General features: G+C 30.4%; 2 protein-coding genes across 3 annotated transcripts; one reads left to right on the top strand and one right to left on the bottom strand.

The window, feature by feature from the left end:
• Nucleotides 1-465: 465 nt before the first annotated feature.
• Nucleotides 466-16,837, top strand: LOC125075777. Of its 2 annotated transcripts, none has more exons than XM_047687520.1 (10): nt 466-570; nt 650-837; nt 921-1,046; nt 1,114-1,319; nt 2,199-2,531; nt 4,006-4,170; nt 9,860-10,126; nt 11,133-11,395; nt 11,473-11,673; nt 11,857-16,837. In XM_047687520.1, the coding sequence occupies exons 2-10, from the start codon at nt 727-729 to the stop codon at nt 16,266-16,268; spliced, it is 6,084 nt and encodes a 2,027-aa protein (XP_047543476.1). In that variant the 5' UTR covers nt 466-570; nt 650-726; the 3' UTR covers nt 16,269-16,837. The 2 variants fall into 2 exon arrangements, with proteins under 2 accessions (XP_047543476.1, XP_047543475.1); XM_047687519.1 differs by having other exon boundaries at nt 470-570; nt 655-837.
• A 2,389-nt stretch (nt 16,838-19,226) lies between these two features.
• LOC125075951 (prefoldin subunit 1) lies at nt 19,227-19,963 on the bottom strand. The gene has a single exon (XM_047687835.1). It carries the CDS (start codon nt 19,826-19,828, stop codon nt 19,442-19,444), a length of 387 nt encoding a protein of 128 aa, XP_047543791.1. The 5' UTR covers nt 19,829-19,963; the 3' UTR covers nt 19,227-19,441.
• Nucleotides 19,964-20,368: the final 405 nt, after the last annotated feature.

The raw sequence follows: 20,368 nt of genomic DNA, 5'->3' as shown, positions 1-20,368 counted from the left end.
AGCTTTTATAATATTCAGGGTTTTAATTATTATAACATTATATGAATATTAAATAATTAATTAGGGACTAGTTACAAAATTTAAAATCAAATTTACATTTACTTTTTGATTTTTAATGTTAAAGAATATTTATATATGTTCCTAGAGGTCCCTCGTAATAAAAACCAATACAATAAAAATCACTATCTAGGCATAGATATATCTATATAAAAATAAATAGAGCAACGCAATAGCGACGAATAGAAAAAAAGCAATGGCTGAATAAACTTCCGTTGAATGTGGAAACAGTGCCATTCCTTTTATATTGACAATTTTATACAAGTTTTTTTCACCGAAATATTGCAATAAATAATCTTTTATAAATATTATTTTGTTTTTTCATATATAAAAAGCTTAAATAATGTTTTAAACTAAAAACATATTAATTTAATAAGTCCTTCAACTGTACATTTAGTAAACTGTTATGGCGTTTGTGTTCTGATACACAACGCATATAGTGTCTTGTTCGTAAATTTGAAAGAAATATCGGCGTTTATAATTATTACGAGTTCCTGAAAAGTTTTAAAATGGGTATTTATTCATTATAATAATAATTTAATACATCGGGAGTGTTAATATTTAAGGTTATGTTTCTGTATTATATAGATAGCTTAGGTGTGTTTCAGTGAATCGAAAGATCCAGTAGGCGTTTTTCTCCAGGCCAGTACCGATAAAAGTGATGTCTGAATGAATTTCTCACGCTTTTTAGACATTCAGTCATGGTGGGAAGTACCCAGCATTGCATACTTTTGTTCCTTATTCAGGACAGCTTTCAATCTTCTGGATTTTGACATCGAAGTAAGTATATGATTTTTTTTTTATTCAGGTAGCGTTAAGTATAAAATAAAAAGTGTATTATGATGTAATTGTTTATTTAATAGGAATTAGAAGAGGCTCTTCTGACAGATGGCACAGAAGAATCGGGTAATTCTCTTTTGACCGAACTGATAGTGCGCCTCTTGAACGGTTGCTTAGGCAACAATGACATCTCTGCTTTCAATTATCAGGTACAAATTGTTTACTTATAATGAAATCTTACTTCTGCTTTGTCTTATCATCAAACTTAATTTTCAGATGTATTTGAGGCGTTTATTTAGGAGAAAATGTCAAGAGCATGGAAGATACAACCCATTCAATACTGATATTGATTTTCAATTCTTGCCTCTTCGGACAAAAGTTGAGATATTGTATGCATTATGTGATTTTCGGTTAGATGCCGAAGACGTATTTGACCTGTTCAAGAACTTAGAAGCTGAAAGTCTACGTGTGGAGCCACTAGGGTGAGTAATTGCATATACTCATTAATAATATAGAATATTGTGATAGAAATTTTTGTGTTAGGTCCTTTTACCAAACCTAAACCTATTTATAGTACATTGTTGGAAGTATTGATTTTATAGTTGTCATCAATGTTTGCACTAAATAAAGATGAATATTTACATCCTTTGCTGAAAACTTAAAACAATCATGGTTAAGAACAAATACCTGATTTAATTTTCTTTAATATCATTATTTAAATGATTAGGAAAAGATATTTGTTATTATATTATAAATTATTTCTTATTATCCAATCAGCATTGGACAAATAGAAATTTGCAAATTGCAAAATATATTGTTTTGAGTAGACTAAAGATAACTGTGACATTTAAAACAACATGATCTTAATAACATCATACATTTAAAGTATGGTTTTGTTGTATTTTTTTAGATAAATGATTTTTTTTCATGTTTTTGATATGGTATATTTAGATGTATGGGGACAATACGAAACATAGATGTTCTAATGTTATCTAAAATAATTTTATAACTTATTGTTATTCTAATAGAGACTTGACTCTGTGATGAGACTTTCAAATATGAAACTCTGCATTCTACTATTAAATAAAAACAATACTATTAAATAGTGTTGTTGTGTTCTGGCTTGTAGGATGAAAGAGCCAATGTCATAAGAAGCTCATTAGACATAACAACTTAATTTCTCAGATGGTAGTGGATTATCTATGTAAAGCATGCTATGATATAATAATTACAATTTGATATTTACCTAATCTAACAGAAAAATTTCAGCATATGTCAACTGTATTTAGGCATTTGATATATTTCAAGATTAATAATTAATCACTTTCATAATTATAAATTATTTGTTTTTTTATTTGCAGATGGGATGACAATGATTCTGCTTACTGGTACTTTTATGGCACAAGATTATATAGGGAGGATATAATAAAGAAACCGAGGACCAAAAATAGGAGAAGAAAAAGGGAGAGCAGAAAGAGAGGCTGGTTTTATGGAGATGATTGGCTTGACGACGAAGATACTGATCGTGTTTGGCAAGTGGTGTGTTTTACGGAGGAAGATTGGACCCACCTGACAGAGAAGTTCAATGATGCTACCAGCAAAGTTGAAAAAGAACTTCATAGATCTCTCTCACAAAATTTTCTGCCAGAAATACCAAGGCTATTTGAAGAAAAAGAACGTTTACAAAGGAAAAGGTGAGAAATTATTTTAATTTTAAGAGAGCAGACTGACAACAGACTTTCTGTTGGTAATTGGTCACCACCACCGAAAAGGTGTGATACTTTAGAAATTTTAGTTGGATGTTTTGTCATAGTGTAGATGTATCATTCTCAACTTATAATATTGGCACACTGCAATACAAATTGTTGGGAAATAGCACTTCCCAGTGATGGGTAGGTTGTACCAAACTATAAAAAAAATTGTGCAAGGCACCAGAATGTTTAAAATCTAAAAAAACTATCGAATTTGATTATTTAAAATTTGTTATTTGATTACTATGATAATCTTGCCTTGTATTAAATAACAATTAAAATAAATTTGATTTAAATGTTATAATTTGTCAACTACTCTCCATGTTTTTTAAAAATAAGATTCATAAACACATGTATAGAAAAAGTTAAAAAGTCTGAAATCTAGCATCATTTGTCTGATTAAACTAAACAAGTTTTGATTAAATGAATGAATAATTTCATTTTATGAAATTGAAAGTACAGAATTTTTTTTACAATTTTGGTTTGGCTGTGCGTATTTAATTTATTGCAAAGCTATTTCTGTAAATTGATTTGTTTCATTGTAATTGCTTTTATTATTGCAAAAGTTATATTATTTTTTAAAACATCTTCAAAGAGCCAATGCTGTTGATAGAGATTTAATAAAAAGATTTTATTACAACTGAGGAACCGAACTTTTGTATTCATTTGAATTAACTATATTTAAAACTCACAGTGTGTAATGAAGGAAATCATTGCTGTAGAAAAATATGTTGTGTTTTGAATAATACCAGCCACCAGTTAAGTGGTAAAGTTGAATAATCATCTATTTTACAAAATAATTTTGGGGATGTGTGACAGTAGAAGATATGAAAACTCTATGTATTGATCTTACTATTAACAGAAGAAGCTGTTGATTGCCGTTAGTTAATATAATATACAGTAGTATAATATACAATCTATATCTATGAGAATATTATTATGCGAATTTTTGACTTTGCGAAATCAAGTTTGCTGTTCATTTTAATATTGTATTCAAAGTAAAATTATATTAATTGTAAAAAAATCATTCTTGTTGAAGATTAGTGGACATGCATTATTCAATTGTTACAATTTTTACAAGCATTTGCGATTGAATTTTTAAGTTTTATTGTCCTGTCATTCGCGAATATTATCAAAGAAATACAGTATACGTAAAATGAAACTAACTAAATTAAAGAAATATTTGAATAAGCATTGTGAAGAAGCTGCTTTTGCAATTTTTTGATAAATTTAACAATAACATTTTTGTTAAATTTTTACAGCGCCTTTTTTTTTTTACTTCGGTCGTAGCGCTATATTACGCAAAGTTTTAAAGCAAGTTCTAGATGTATTATCATATGTTCACTGTATCTGTATGTTGAAATGGTATTTATTTACATTTTAATGAACTATAGTAATTTTAAAACGTAAATTAAAGGTTACTAGAACTGGCACCGCGTCGTACATCAAGCCGTGTGCTGCAGAAGATCAAACAGAAGGAAGAAGAGATAAAACAGAGTGCTTATGACTCTAAGGACGAAGACAGCAAGGAAACATCAACAGTCGCTCGTGAAAACCGAGCGAAGCGACGCGAACAGCTAAGGTATTTAATGTAATGTAAACTAAATTAAATAATACGATGTAAACTATACTTACAATTATTTCCTAAAAATCATATTTGAGACGTAAATATGTGATCACATAAACTCGTACCTTTATGAAAAACAGGTGAGCTACTTCCACTAATTTACGTTACTACACACTACACAACTTCGACAATTGTACCAAAATAGTCTTCAGCTGAATAGTAACGGACGACAATTCTACTAATTTATATCAGTTACGAATATTTTTCTGATCCTACTTCGATCGAACCGTAACTAGATTGCTATGTTAGTATAAAAATGGCTAAACGGCAATGACACGTCCAGCAATTTAGATTGCGATAAAGTGACAATTTGTAATTAGAATTATAAATGGATAAAAATTGAAATATAATTTTATTAAAATTACTATCAAACATCATACCCTTTGTTATTGGTGTCAAATATTTGTCAGAATGCCAACAATTCTGATATAATAAAAGGCAGTAAAAGGAAAAGGGCTTTATTGGTTAATTGTAATTTATTTTGCTTGAATATGATATAATAACTCAATCCAATGATGTACGTTATTACTTATAGTTATGTATACAAAATTAAATCAAAGAATTATCTTTATTTTAATAGGTTTAGGGCATTTTAGTACTTGTTTTCATGCAATACGCGTAGTTATTTTTTTTACAAAGCGAAACAGTGATAAACTTAAAACGTGCATATTGGTAAGTTTGTTCAGGAGGTTTAGAGAATCTCTTCCCCATTTTTCATGAATGTTGGAAGATAATTGTACAAAATTTTCTACTCAACTTCAACTGTTTATTTAGTCAATTATCAAATCATCTTTTCCTTTAAGGTCAAGAAAATCTTTAAATAGATAACAATAACGATATGCAATCAGACGTTCGCATCGCCTCGAATTGTAGATGCATTGTTAAACTATTAAGTCGTTGGAGTCGTTGGAGTCGCTCGGTCTAAGATTAAAACGTCAATACACTTATTTTTGCTTGAAATTTTAGATATTAGTAAATTTTAACTTTATAAAATGAAATTAAAAAAATGTGCAATTCATAATAGTGTTTTTTCTATTACACTTAAGCTGATATTATGATTGATTGACTTAATTTGGCAGTTATTCAAGCTTTTAAGTTACGTTACAATTTCAAGGGCTGGGTTTGATTAAAAACATAATTATTTTACTATCACGTAATGTAGAGTTTTATTCCGATAAAAAGTTTTAGGCGCTTGCTACATTTTCCATTCACGAAAGACAAGATCTACTATTACGTACATACGTGTTAAGATAGCTCAAACATACTTTTTTCATAAATCAGTTGCTGTCGCTCCGTTGAGACGAGAGGACTACGGAAATAATTGTGACTTGCATTTTTTAATAATCATTTATTTTATTAAAAGTACTATTTTTTCGGAATATTAAAACTATTGAAATACAATATTGCCGGTCGTAGAAACTGCATAGAAATTTGTCCCGTACCGTGTGAGGGTCGCGTGGTTGATGTCTTAAATTTTTCGGGATTTATTGATTCAATTATTTATAATTTTATACGAACAATTATTTATTTAAATTTATATTTAACAATGTTTTTGTATAAATAATCGGTTTTACAATTTTTTGATTCTCATAATGAAAATATCTAGATACATCTATGGCTGCAAATATTAAATGAATCTATTTTTAAAAAAAAATGTCAATGGCCAGAGACTATTCAAATCATGAAGCAAGCAAATTTGTTTATGAATGTAATTTCGTTGCATATCTTTTAAAGATAATCGATTAATTTGACGTTATAAAGTCCTAATTTTGTTTTCTAGTTTTGCATTAAGCTTTAAACATTACAAACACACTAAAAGTAGAGAATAAATAATAAAACTGTTCATTATGATAAATTCAGCGTTATTGCGTACATTGTGTTTTTAATATAATAAGTAACGTCAACATTAAAAAAATCGTTACAGACCGTAAAGAGTTATATTCACTGGTAAGTACAATTATCATTCTTCTGTATATTTATGGTTTGCCTGGTAAATAAATAATATAAAAAAATGTAACGGGATGTGGTAGTCACTCCTTAAAGGAGAAATTTTTTTCAATATAAAGATATTGTTCTCCATGTTTTTATTTTCAGATTCAAATGGGCATACAGAGTTTTCGTTGTGGGAAGGAGAAATATTTATGGCTGACAATATTGACGACAAGAATGTTTTTTGACAAGAATTGATGTGTTGAATAGATTAAACCAATCTTAGTGGCTCTAGAAGCGAATATAATTGAAATATACTAATACCTTACCGATTACTATCCGTTCTTTCAACCGATTTAACTTGTATAATGACGCGAATATGTAGTGCAAGAGAGAAATAGAAAAAATCATGTTGAGAATCACACAAATAACACATTCGCTACATGTAATGATTATTTGTCTTATATTTCAGAGCGTAAATGTTTCGTTGAATACCATGAAATTTAATATTTTGTACTAGATGTATGGGATAAGTCTGAAATTAATATCAACGGTTTACGGTGTACCTCTTAGTTTCGCAAACGATGTGGTCCTAGAAGCTGATTGATCTCTATATGATATCGATTGATGATAAATAATACAAGGCATTGCTGATGGATCTTTTAGGGTATGTAAAACATGACAAGATGAATATGATGAAGACGTGGTCATGTCGAACGTCCCTGGAATCTCGAATTCCCATCACGCTTAGGAACGAGGGATGAATGACGGTTGAAAGTTACGTATATCCTGATCATCAAAAGAAAGAAATTGATACATTCGTATATAACTTGGATTTGTATGGGTCACTTATAAAAAGCAACATGAAGTGCTTAATTCACGTCACATCCTACAATGTATCAAAACTCTCCTCTTTATCCAATGTGTTCTGCCTACCATTACAATTGGTGCAGAGCTATGGACGCTCAACCTGGTTGTGAACAAAATCAGGATTGTAAACAAACATATGCAGAGGTCCATAATGGGTATCAAATTACAAGACCATGTTCACTATACCGAAATCCGGCGAAGAACCTTAGTTCGAGATATCGGATATGCGTTTATGAAAAGTGAAGTTGGCCACTTTTTAGCCGAAAGGACAACTGATAGATAAGGTGTCAAAATGACGGCAAAGACAAGGGAAGCGGATCGTTTGACGTCCAGCAACACGATGAGCTGACATTATGAAAGTTTTGGGTCGAATCCGGACCGGATCAGAATCGAGGCAAACGATCAGATTGAGCTTGCGGGAAGAAAACACATCAATGGGATAAAGAACGCTTTGGATCATGATGATTGTATATAGCAGCGCTGAATATCAAATTTGGATAATAAATTATCAGGCGAGATGTAAACGTCGCGCTGGTCCGTCAGGCACTTGGATTAAGGAGCTCGTTCTGTCAACCTCTCTTAATTATTGTATACCGGATATCACCTGATCTGATCATAATTATTCTTTTTATTATTAATTTAATATAGAATGTTCAAACATTTTAATGGCTGAGTATATATTTCCATAAAAACTGTCCGAAGATCTGTGGATGATCAAATTTGACGTAGTTATAAATAAACAAGATCAGTTTTACTACCTGTAAATTGTTGTAACTTCAGAGAGTTAAAATTAAAATACAAACTTACGTTCCATACAAACGAATAAAATGATTTTAATCAAATATAATAAAATCGCATAAAGCGGCATTCACTCAAAAGATTTTAGACAAACTTATGAATAGGCCATCTGTTAAGAGGATTTGTTCTTTCATAGACGACCATCAGACGATAATATTTCGTTATGTATAATTGAGTGTAATATTTATCATCGATAGAGAGAGTTACTACTATAAATATTAACTGGAGTTCTTTCAGTTATTTTTTGGACTGCAGATTTCTATGTGGCCTATTTAAGAGTTGATTGCTTACTTAATTCTTCGATTTCTCTCTTTTTTTCTCTTATAACAACCTTTATTAATTACCTATGTTATCTTTTCTCTAAGAAACATATGATAGTATTGTTTGTTACTAGATATTTATATATTCTTAGATATTTTAAGTAAAATTACAACAAAAAAATTAAAGTAAACAATAGACGTCTAATAGTAGTCATTGGATTAGTGTTGTTTATTTGTTGTTGAATTTATTGTACCCAATTCATAAATTAAATATTTATATCTCTTCGGCGTATTTAAAAATTGTATTTATTTTATGCAAACCACAATCAAATAATAGCAATTTATCTAGATTGTAATAATAAAAAATGTATATTTTATTATTATGATAAATATAATTTCTACTTTTTCACCCCTACTATAACATTCACTAAGTTTAATATTCACAATAAAAATTGTAATAAAATAAATATTGTAAAATAGGATAAGATTTGAAATTACCTATTTTGAGCGATTTGACACTTAATTGGCGGTGTACCGAGCAATGTCATCATGTCACCCTGTAACTCTCATCATTTTTTCATAACGCGCCAAAAGAAGTATAACTTCAACAATACGAGCAATGGGCAACACCTAACAAAGCAGTATAAGGTCAACATTGATACTATTTGTAATCGAAATGCTAACGACCAAATTTGTTGTTATGATGTTAAGTACTCGCCGCCAACGAAATATATTTTAAGTATTTTTCGCTTATCATCAAAACGCCGCTAAAGTAGATAACTAAGATTCCTACTGTTCGTTTACGTATACTTTTACCGACCCTTGAAACCAAAACCTGTTCATACAAAGGTTGCTCTTCAATTAACTGACTAGTGGTTGTTCTACTTAAGTTCCTAACCCTACCTCTAGTAGATAAAACAGTAAAACCTTAATGACTAATGAGCCGAACTTCTAATTCAGGTAAATTAAAAATACGTTTTTATATTGATATCAGATTCCAAGCAAATTAGTATATTTATAATTGATAACGTAAGTCAAAAGGTATTACAGATTGATTAGCGAAACTCAATAGATGTTTAACGTATATGTCTGATACATCAAAGGTCAGATCTAATGTTTAGAACGAAGATGAAATGTAATTATAATATCCACCACCAAAAGAGGCTTAAATTTTTTGCATCGAATATCTTAATCTATGTAATATATTTGCGTAAAACCTAGTATATATACTACTTAATTCCAATAATTAAATTTACAATACGCGACGTTCTCCTAAGGCCTGGTGTAAATATATATAATATCATTAAAACGTAAACGTCGAATAGTTATTCGACGTTTATTAACTTTATATTTAAGTTTGTTATACGATCAATTATATATATATCTAGTTGATATTACTTACATATGTAAAAATCTACAATTTAAATTATTTTTAACTTATCGGTAATCAGATGAGCATATTATATTATTGAAAATATAGAATATAGATATGTGTTATATTTATCTATAGTATATGTTTGTTTTTTGAGGATGTTTACAACAAAATTGAATAGTTGGTGCGGGTGGTACTTAAAGATTATAGCTATGAATATATAATCATGAGTGAAATATTACTTGTAATATTAAAAACAGTTATACTGTTCATTTTGTTTATTAGAGTTTGAAAATACAATTAAAAAGTTTTTGTTTTTTGTAAAGGATTATTTACTAACATATTCTTTAATCAAAACTTCTAAACACAATAAATATATTAGAACTTGAATCTAAGATGATTTTATACTTTTTAGGTCAAAATCTGAATCGTCAGATTCATCGGACAGTTCATCAAGTGACCAGGAAGAAATGCCCCAAAAGGTTACTCGACCATCCAGGTCAAGAGATAAGAAATCAAAAAACTCACCTGCTACCAACAAAGGAGAGCCACCTCCAGAACCAGTGGTTAAAACCGGAAGGAAAACTAACAATTCGCTAGCAGCTGCTACTGGGCAGATAGTTATACCAGAAAATGACGAGCCGGTCAATAGCACTCGGCGAAAGCTCAAGACGTCACAAATGTAAGTTGCGCCTTGATTATTGAAAACGATATATTTTTTCTCAACATAATGGTTATTTTAGGTGAAAGCTGAGGCTTTCTAAGGATTTTAAGCATTTGTCAAAGATTTTATTTGTTGTATACTGTTTTGAGATGAGACAGTTAGCTTCTTCTTTCTTCAATCCTTAGAATCCAATCCAATCAAATTGCATGTATACATAAACGGTTTTTTAAAACCCTTTTCAGAATATCAACAAATAATATAAAAAATAAATTAGTTACACCAATATAGGCTATTAAACTTATTTAACGAGATCAAGTAGTGTTACATAAATTATTTATAAAAATTATATAAGATTATTAATTGATAGTTCTGAATCTGATCATTAGTTCCGAATATTACGTCCTAGATACAAACAAACAAATTGTACCTCTTTATATTATTAATATAGATGAATAATAATCGTAGTAATTTGTCCTTACTACCCGAAATTACTTTTTTATTGTATACACGTGGTTTAAAAAAATTTTTCTTTTTTGTTACACTCTAAAGAAGTCAATCTGCTCATTTATGCAGTGTTTACAGAAATAACTTATAATTTATTTTTATATCTAAAACAGCGTCCAAATTATACTGAATTGTTAAATTTTTGGGGACATGCATTTTTAACTAACACTTTTTTAAGAATCAGTAATGATTATTCAGGATTTAATTAATAAGAGACTAAACAATATATTCCTATCAATAAGGGTAACTAAACTTTGGTACAGAATTTTTTTTTTAATTAACTGGTATATATTTGGCTCACAATCCCTTTAAAAAATACTTGTAAAAACGGGTAATCGGCATAAATAATCTTAAGTAACAATCAGAGCATTAAATAAACCACTCAAATGTAAATATGGAAATCTATTCAAATCCAATATCCAAATAAATTGTGCCGACTTTTTTTTTAATGAAATTGAGTTTAAGTATGTTCAAATTATATCTTTACATTTGAAATTTACAAAAAAATATATTATTCTAGTTTCAGTCAAACTGAAGAAGATGTGCAAACTGATATGTACAAGGTGCTCGAACAATTATCAGCGCATGAAGATGCCTGGCCTTTCATGGATCCCGTTGAAGAGGAATATGCTCCTAATTATTACGCTGTTATCCGGCGGCCGATGGATCTCCGTAAAATGGAGGAACGTCTAGATAGCGGATATTATTCAGACTTTTCTATGTTTAAGGCAGACTTTAAACTTATAGTTAACAATTGCCGATTATACAATGGGCAAGATAATGGTAAGTGATATTTGACATAAGAAGAATAAAATATTTAATATATACAGATCCTTAAGATGCAATATTATATTTTTCAGAGTATACGACTATGGTAGATAACTTGCAAGCCGCTTTTGATCGACTCACGGAAAAATACATTCATCGGCTCTCTTCTTCTGATGAAGAAATAGCAGTTGAATACCAACTGCCCACTCCATCTAGAAAGCATAAATTAAAAACGAGCGAGACATCACCTATTCGCCAAAAACGAAAGAAACAAAAATCACAATCTGAAGCCGGTAAATCTTTTGGTATTATGTAGATATATATTTCTTTAGCACCAATGTTATCGTTTTAAAAACTATTTACATAAAACGAACTATTACATAAGAATATAAATTTGCTATACAACTAATTATACTCCAACAACTAACCATGAACAAAAAATAACAAATTAATATAATATAATTTTAATTAAACAGTTACAGATGAACCTACATCAAGTACGTCAGAAATCAAACAAGATGAAGAGCAAGTGACACCAAAAGAAGAAGAAGAAGAAGAATGTGAAGAACCTGAAAATAGTGAAAATAGTGTTGAAGTAAACAAGGAATCTCACAAAACCAAACATGACAAAGGGAAGAAAAAACGTAAAGGTCACCGCCATGGGAAACATTCCAAGAATCACAAAAAAAATTCTTCCAAGAGACACAGTAAAAAACAAAAGCATGGAAAAAACAAAGACAAAGAAGGCAAAAAATCAAAGCGGTCAAAAAAGAAAAATAAACATCATGATACTGAACCACCCGAAGAAATAAAAAGAAGTGTGTCCCAAGAATCTTTAGAAAGTTCAAATAGAAGTAGAAGTGCGAGTCCTCTGCCGTCCATACATACTCCATCGCCATCTCCCACGGAACTCGATAAACTAGAGCCGAGCGATCAACTTACCGATCCAGACTTTCTAAAAGATAAATATGATAAAATTAAGGAAAGAAGAAGACATGCAGCAAAAGATGCTTGGGAATCGCTTTTTGATTATAAGCAAAAAGTTGATAAGCAAAAACAAACTTTGAACTTACCAGAGAGAGAAAAAAATCAGAAGTTACGGGAAACAATCGAGAAGTTGAAAGCCAAAAATGAAAAGTATAAAGATTCTTCACTTTTCAATAGTCTTTTTGCTCCGGGAGGATCAAATAGTGCCAAGTACAAGGAGAGTAAAAGTACAAATATAGAAGACGAAGATGGGTTTTCTGATGATTCCATTGACAGTGTCAAAGATAAGCCGAATAGTAAGAAAGTTAAAAAGAGTTCAGCCAAAAACGCTTCTGCCTCTGAGGCTTTAGAGCAAGCTGTAAAAGATATAAGCAAATGGCTTGACGATGCTCCTAAAGGTTCGGCAGTTAGTTCACCTTGTGATAGTCCTGCCCAAACTATTTCTACAGAAGAACAAGATAACAGTCGAATGGACGACGAATCTTCACAGGGAGAAAAGCCAATTCTTTTTCGAAAAGAACTATCTCGAAAACGACCGTCATCACGTGAACCAAAAATTTTAAGGCGAAGAGAAATTCAAAGGACTATTGATAGACTACAACCAGGCAAAAGCAAGGGAAACTTACTTACTAATATGTTGTGTAATAAAAATGGTGATAGATCAGAAGATGCCGTTCCACTTGGTCCTCTTAGTAGAGCTCGTGACGTCACCAAATTAGACGAATGTAGTCCCAAGCTCAGCTTAGGTTCCGTCTTACCTTGCGTTCAATTTTCTCTTGGATATGACAACAACTTTAAAAATGGAGAAATTAAAAGTGACAAGGTAAAAGATATTAAAAAAGTAAAAGATAATACGAAAGACGTTAAAAAAATTGAAACAATTACCCATTACAAAATGGAAGAAAAAATTGTTACTAAAAAAGATGCAGAAGTAGAAACAGATGATTTGCCACTAATGAAACCAAGTCAAGAAAAAGCTACTCCTAATCTAAGTGCTTGGTTTAAAGCTTTTGGAGCTCCAAAAGCTACCACTACTTCTAGTAATACCAAAAAGAAGACGGAAGAAACAGAAACCGAGGAAAAAGCCTCGGAGAATTCCAATAATGATACAAAATCTACGAGTCCAAAGAATACAACGGCTAAATATGACTCTCCTAATGACCTTAATTCTCCTACTCTTGACGGAGGCGATAGCCCGCACCCAAGTGTAACTGCGACACCAAGACAGCGAAGAACCAGCACAGGCAGCTCAATTTCAGAAAGATCATCATTTAGTCAAGATTTGGATTCTCCTAGACATCAAATGTCCCACACTTCACCACTATTACGTTCACCAGCATCGCCGAGAACAGATGATTTTCAAAAAATTACATATCCTATTATAAATGGCACTGTTCGTGCAGGGTTCTACCAAGACACTACATCTGTTAAAAGTAGTCCTGAGAAAAGTTGCAGCCCAAGGGATGCACCTCAATCTCCTTATTCACCATACTCTCAACATGTCTACGCTTCAAACAGTGCCGCAGGCTCTTCTACGCCTAATTACTTTATTGATCACAACAAAAGCCCATTGCCAACATATGGCCAAAATGCTCCACCTTATTATGACACGTCTAAAGCACCTCAAGTCAGCAAACCTGCAAGAATACATGACGATTACACGGCTCTAGGGCCTGATACTTTTCAACCAACTAATTATAGCGGTCCATTTTCACCAACAGCGCCGCCATATCCTCCTACGCAGACTACTTATTCGCAACCTCAAGTATCTCCACAACCTTGTGTTACATCTACACAAACATCAAGCACTGTACAAATATTACCTGATCCGAAGACATCATTATTCCCGGTCAAAAAGCGAACATACAGTGAACCTGAAATTTCATCTTCAAGGAAGCCATCTGAAGAAAAAGAAGTGACAGTATCTGCACCGGCAAAAATAGATTATCCAAAAACTACAACTACATCTACTTTACAATTGATGCAAAGTACTCCACCAACTTCAGTAGATGATATAGCATTAGCTTTAAGTGAAAAATCTGAGGTATTAAAATTGAATACATTACGTGATAAAAATAGTACCCTTGATTACTCGGAGAGACGTACTGCGGAACCGAAAGAAAGCGCATCTTACGAAAGTAATGAATTAGTACGTGACTACAAAAAGGAACCTATTCATATTGATCTTACGAAACCTGATTCGAACAAAAAAGATAATATAGATATGATAAATATGGGTTACATGAATATTGAGGATAGAAAAGCCAACGGAGATTTACATGGTGTTGAATTTGCCGAAAGGAGCCGGGAACCCAAACCAAATGTAATTCCACAGCAAAAGGGATATGAAATTGAAGCTATTGCTATTAACCTTGGTATTAACAATCACCAATTACCGAAACCATTATCTAAGCCAACTGTCACTTGTAATTTAACACCAGCTCACACACATGAAAGACCTCACACTGAGATTAGTTTAAACCAAACCATACCCCTTGCACATCATAACCAATATGATAGCTTGCCTCCTAATCAGCATATAAGTAATTTCTCTTTAAATGACATTGAGTTAGCAAATAAAAAACTTTATTCATGTAATACCGCCACTTCCGCTACTGCAATTGACTATGGAAATTGGAAGGTAAACCAAATGCGAAAACCGGAAATACAACCATCAGATTATTCTGCCAATGGATATACACCTAGCAGTGAAGAAAAGTTAAAAGCAACCGATACATCGAACTCTACTGCTATAAACTATAATAAAAATGTACAACATCAGCAGTTTAATAACTACAATACCATACCTAGAGCGAGTATAAGTCGGAGTCAAGACATTCAACCAAATCACTCAGCTGAATTAAGGATACCTAATCCACGTGGCCTACTTAAGTGTGACCCTGTAAGCGTAAATACTACAATTAGCGAGAGTAATCCACTTCCCAAAAATTTGGAAATGGTTGGTAAACCACAAATAAATAAATCAGAAAAACTTATTCAAAATCATACATTGGTATCATCTTTACCATATAAAACACCGTATAGTACACATTCGGCACTTCCAATTGAAACCTTACGGAATTTACCAAATATTCCTCAAATGCTAGAGCGATATTCAAATGATGAAAGGTATTTGTCTAGCTTTGCAAATAGCACTACATCACTTTATCATGACAAAACTTTCCAAATGGCACAAATGTTTAACAAAAACATGAATCCTGAAGCACACCCAGTCAGTACTTCTACCAGTATATATTCTCAACCATCAATTGCTGCAATGAGTAAAGATAACAATCTTTATAAAAATTCTGTCAGTATTGCAAGCACTCAAATGGATGTAAAAAAGAATAAGCGGAAAAGAACATCGGATGTAAAACAATCTTCGACATCTATTGGACAACCATACCATACATCTACTTGCAGCACTGATGTTTTGTCATCGGTCAAAACAAACATGATACCAGGAAATCCCTTTAACTTCGGAACCACTCCTAACATAGCGCTCGGTGGAATGTACGGCGACAACGGTGGTTTCACAATCGAGGACTTTCGAAATAGTACCAATCAAATAATGGCCGCTAACTACATGGCTGCAGCAGTTGCTCATCAACAAAGAAGCAATGAAGCAAATGCAGAAAAACTAGCAAAACCAGCACATCAGAATTCAAACCACAGCGCAAGCCCATTTCCTTTCATAGGGCACTCACAAGTTCGTGCTGGTTATCCATTTGTTGCAGCAGAGCAGTCTTCACCATTATATCAACAGTACTTACAGCGCTACCAGGAAGAATTACAGCGACAGACAGGAGCTCAAATAATGGGCCTATACCCATCAGCTTATTCAACACCACTTGGTGTTCGACAACCATATGATGCCATAAATCGACCTTCATGGCTTTAATATTATCTACCTCCTCATTATGATGTGAGGAACCAATTTTACAGTCCTTATGGATATGACAATTATTATTAAAATAATTTATGTTGTTTGTAGAATTATAGCATCTTCGTGGAATATTTATCAATTATCATATTAATCAATGTTGTGCAAAATTCATGACAAGTTTAATGTTATTGTATTCCATGAGTAAAGTATTCATCTTGTCAAATCTTCTACGATAATGTTTCATAACATGTCGTGACAAAACACTAATTTGTGTTGACACTAATTATCTTTGTTACTTGTTAGAAAAAGTATCTTTCTTTCAATGTGTCTTTTTAAAAATAAATCGTATAATTGTCATGGCAACTACTTATGTTGCATTTAAATGTTTACAATAAATATAGGACACTTATTTCTCTCTGTATATTTTTAACATAAGATAGTAAAAATATATTTGTATTAATTTTATTTGTTCTTAAATATCAATCAGTAGAGCAGGCCTTGCAATAACATTAATTATTTAATTATTATTTAATTTTGATAAGTACATTTTATGTCACTTCAAAGTTATATAGCTTTATTTTATTGAACATACTGCTTATTATTATTACAAGGTCATAAGAAATTGTATTGTTATTCTATAATTTTAAATTTTATGTTAGAATTTCTTAAATGACATTGTTGTGTAAATAATTTGAGATTTTGTTTTAATTAAGTTTTTATTAGCATTGACTAAGTATTTCTGCTGAATAAAAAAATCTTAGATGTTTAGATGTATGTTTAATGAAATTAGGATTATATGAAATACTATTCTAAGAAATATTGAAAACAATTCTTCATGTGTAAAAATGGAAATAAAAATTTTCAAAATATATCTTAAATTTTATTTACATTTTATATACATTTATGTGAACATTATTTCGTGTTATAGTTTTAACTCAATTCTGTAAAATCTTGTAAAAGCTTTCTTGAATCAAGTATATATAATCAAGCATACAGAAAAGATGGAGGATCAAATCATATTTAAAAATGCCACATTGATTTAATGGAAAGTAACATGATCTAAACTGTCGGACATGATAATATGTTAGTCAAGTAACTAAGGAAGATGGCCCACAAATGGCCTAAGTAATTTTAGTAACATATTTACAAAAACAAACTATCACTGGTGAACTTTGTCGTTTCACGTTTGACTTTGACACTTGCAAGCAACGTTGCTATTTAAATAAATCTTATATGTTTAATAATCAACATCAGAATATTTATTTTATATTTTACACTTTAAAAATTACGCCCAGCTAACAAGATTTATTTTAATTTACCAAAAATTTAAAAAAACCACCGGTTCGAAATGTACAATTTGCTAAAAACACCGGTATAAATCTCCATAGTTATCTATTCTTTTCCGATTATTTTTTATATATCACAGGTACTTCAATACAATTGTGTTATTTTTTGCAACATAATTAAAATAAAACAAGCGATAATTTAATGTAAACGTTAACTATCAATTTAAAAAGAATTATCAACAGGAACACATTTCTATTAAAAGATTTCTTTTCAACTGACGGGCAAATGTTGCTCCTATAAATTTATTCAGATTTATTAAGTAAAAATCCTTTTAAAATCTGTTGATCCTGTTGGATAATAATTTTATTTTTATTCAAGTTAATTAATTGATAATTGTCCTGATTTAATCATTATTGTCCCTTGTGATTTTAACGTTTAGATCTCATAATCATAAAAGCTGGCAGCCCTAAAAGTATTATATTCAAAAAGTCGTATTTAATGTTTTGAAATAAAGATATACTGAATTTGGAAGAAATTATTAAAAAATAATATATGTTTAAACAAATTTTATTGCTCTTAATTTTTTCTGTTGGTAAAATTCTACCATAACATTCATTTTTTGAGATCTGTCTTGAAAATTTATTGATTATTGGTATCTTCCATAAAATTAAATAAACAAATATTTCATCAAGGATAATGCAAGCCTAAGCCGCGAGGAGGCTTATTTTAAGTCTTTATAAGACTTATTTTAAATAAATTTGTAAGTAGTATTTTTCTAGTGTAAGCCCAAACAGTAAAATAAATAATTGTATCAATTAATAAAAAAAAAAAACAAAATATTCAAAATCCTATCCTTTGAAATAAACTGTATTTGGTCAACTTCATGTATCTTCATGATATCAATATTTTTTTACATAAAAATGGTTTTGTAGATATGTACTTTACATGAATATGTTATTTTACATTATACATTAACATCATTAGATTTTTATACTATAATCTTAATTAAATTTAAATAGGACTAAAAGCAATTAATCTTGTATTTATTATTACATAAAAGTTATCTTTCTATTTAGGATTGACCATAACTGGCAGTTATAATTATAAAAATAACGGAATTGGTGGCTTAATGAGTACCCATTCAATACATCATTATGGGTGACAATATTTCTAACACACCATCCATACAATGGCATGCCAAGGTTTTTTGGATAGGGTAAGTATAAGAAACAAATTTCTAATTATCACTATAGGCTTTGGAATAATGACTTTCTATGATAATTGTGTTCGAGATATTTCTGCTCATGTACAGTATTGTACAACTAATATTTATAATAATCAAATATTGCCTGCAGCATATATGATGACACTGCCAGAAATAGGTTTGGCACTTTCATCCACCTGTAAGACACCAATCCTCATTGCGTTGATAATAATTAATGGATTGCTAAGTGTAGGGATATATCATAAAAAGAATTTGGATAGACATTAAAATCATATTTTGCTTGTTTGATCATAGTGCCTATAACTTTTGTATAATAATTAAAAATTTATATATATTTAATTAGATTTAAAATTTTTGTTTTTTGAAGTAACCTTCTAATGAAAGTTATAAAAATAAAAATTGTTAATTGTTTTTAAGCATAAACAAAGGGGTTATTAATTATTTAATTGAAATACCATTACCATAATGCAAAATATTTATTTTGATGTGACATAAGAATTTAACATTACTAATACATATTATTAAAATTACAAATTTGTAAGTTAGTGAGTATATCTAAACATTTATATTTCAAATAATTTAGAGTATAAATAAAGCGAAGATTATTCTATTAATTAATATTGATAACAACTATTACAGTAGCTTAAAAAGGAAAAAAATGTTATATAGCTGAATGTTAAGTGGACTTCATTTCATTTTGTTCCTTTCGTTGTTGTACCATTTCTCTGATGTTGTCTTCGCTTTCTCTGAGATTTTTCTCTAAATACTGTTTATTATTCTCTAAATCGGAAGTACGAGTTGATAAAAGTGATATTCTATTCTTTAGATTACCTTTAATTTCATCTAAATCTGTTAAAAGAAACATTCTTCCCACTGATTCGTAGGTTTTAGTTCCAGGTGGTAAGGTACTTATTTCACGCTGAGTGATATCTGCATGTTGCAAAACTCGCTTCAATACTCCGATTTGACTGTCTATTACTTGTATTTTTTTACTTGTCTCGACCATTTTGACTTGCAACTCCACGAACGCTTTTTTTAATTCCAGATCCACAGGCTTAGACATTATTTAATCTTTCAAGGATTGTAGCAATTCTGAAACTGAGTGTTGGGCGTAAGGTTATGTATAATTTTGTAATTTTTTTTTGACAATTCACAAGTTGAAGTAATATTTCATTTGGTTTATCTGTCCTTACTCACTAGTCACTTTTCCATCTTATAATGTTACCAGTATAATATAAAAAAGCAAGTCAACTTTACACTATGTTTTACGATAAGTGTTTGATTTTTACTATGCTATAAATGATAATATGCAACTGTAATTCATCCTATATTTACAATATATTTTAATTGTAATATTTACATTTTTAAAGGTATTTTTCTTATCTATTTACATTTTTTATTTTAGTGATATATATTATGTTACATATTTTGTTTGCAACTTGCTAATAATTAACACATCACAAAAAAATATCTTAGTTTATCCTGTTATTTTTTTACTAAAAGCACAGTTATATGTTTATTTAAAACTTATAAAATAATTATCAATATCTTATATTGTATAAATATGGTGGGTATATAATTGATTCAGTTTAGAAGTCATAAT

This window comes from Vanessa atalanta, chromosome Z, assembly GCF_905147765.1.
Source record: "Vanessa atalanta chromosome Z, ilVanAtal1.2, whole genome shotgun sequence".
NCBI classification, from domain to species: Eukaryota; Metazoa; Arthropoda; class Insecta; order Lepidoptera; family Nymphalidae; genus Vanessa; species Vanessa atalanta.
This window is presented reverse-complemented; position numbering and strand designations above follow the sequence as displayed.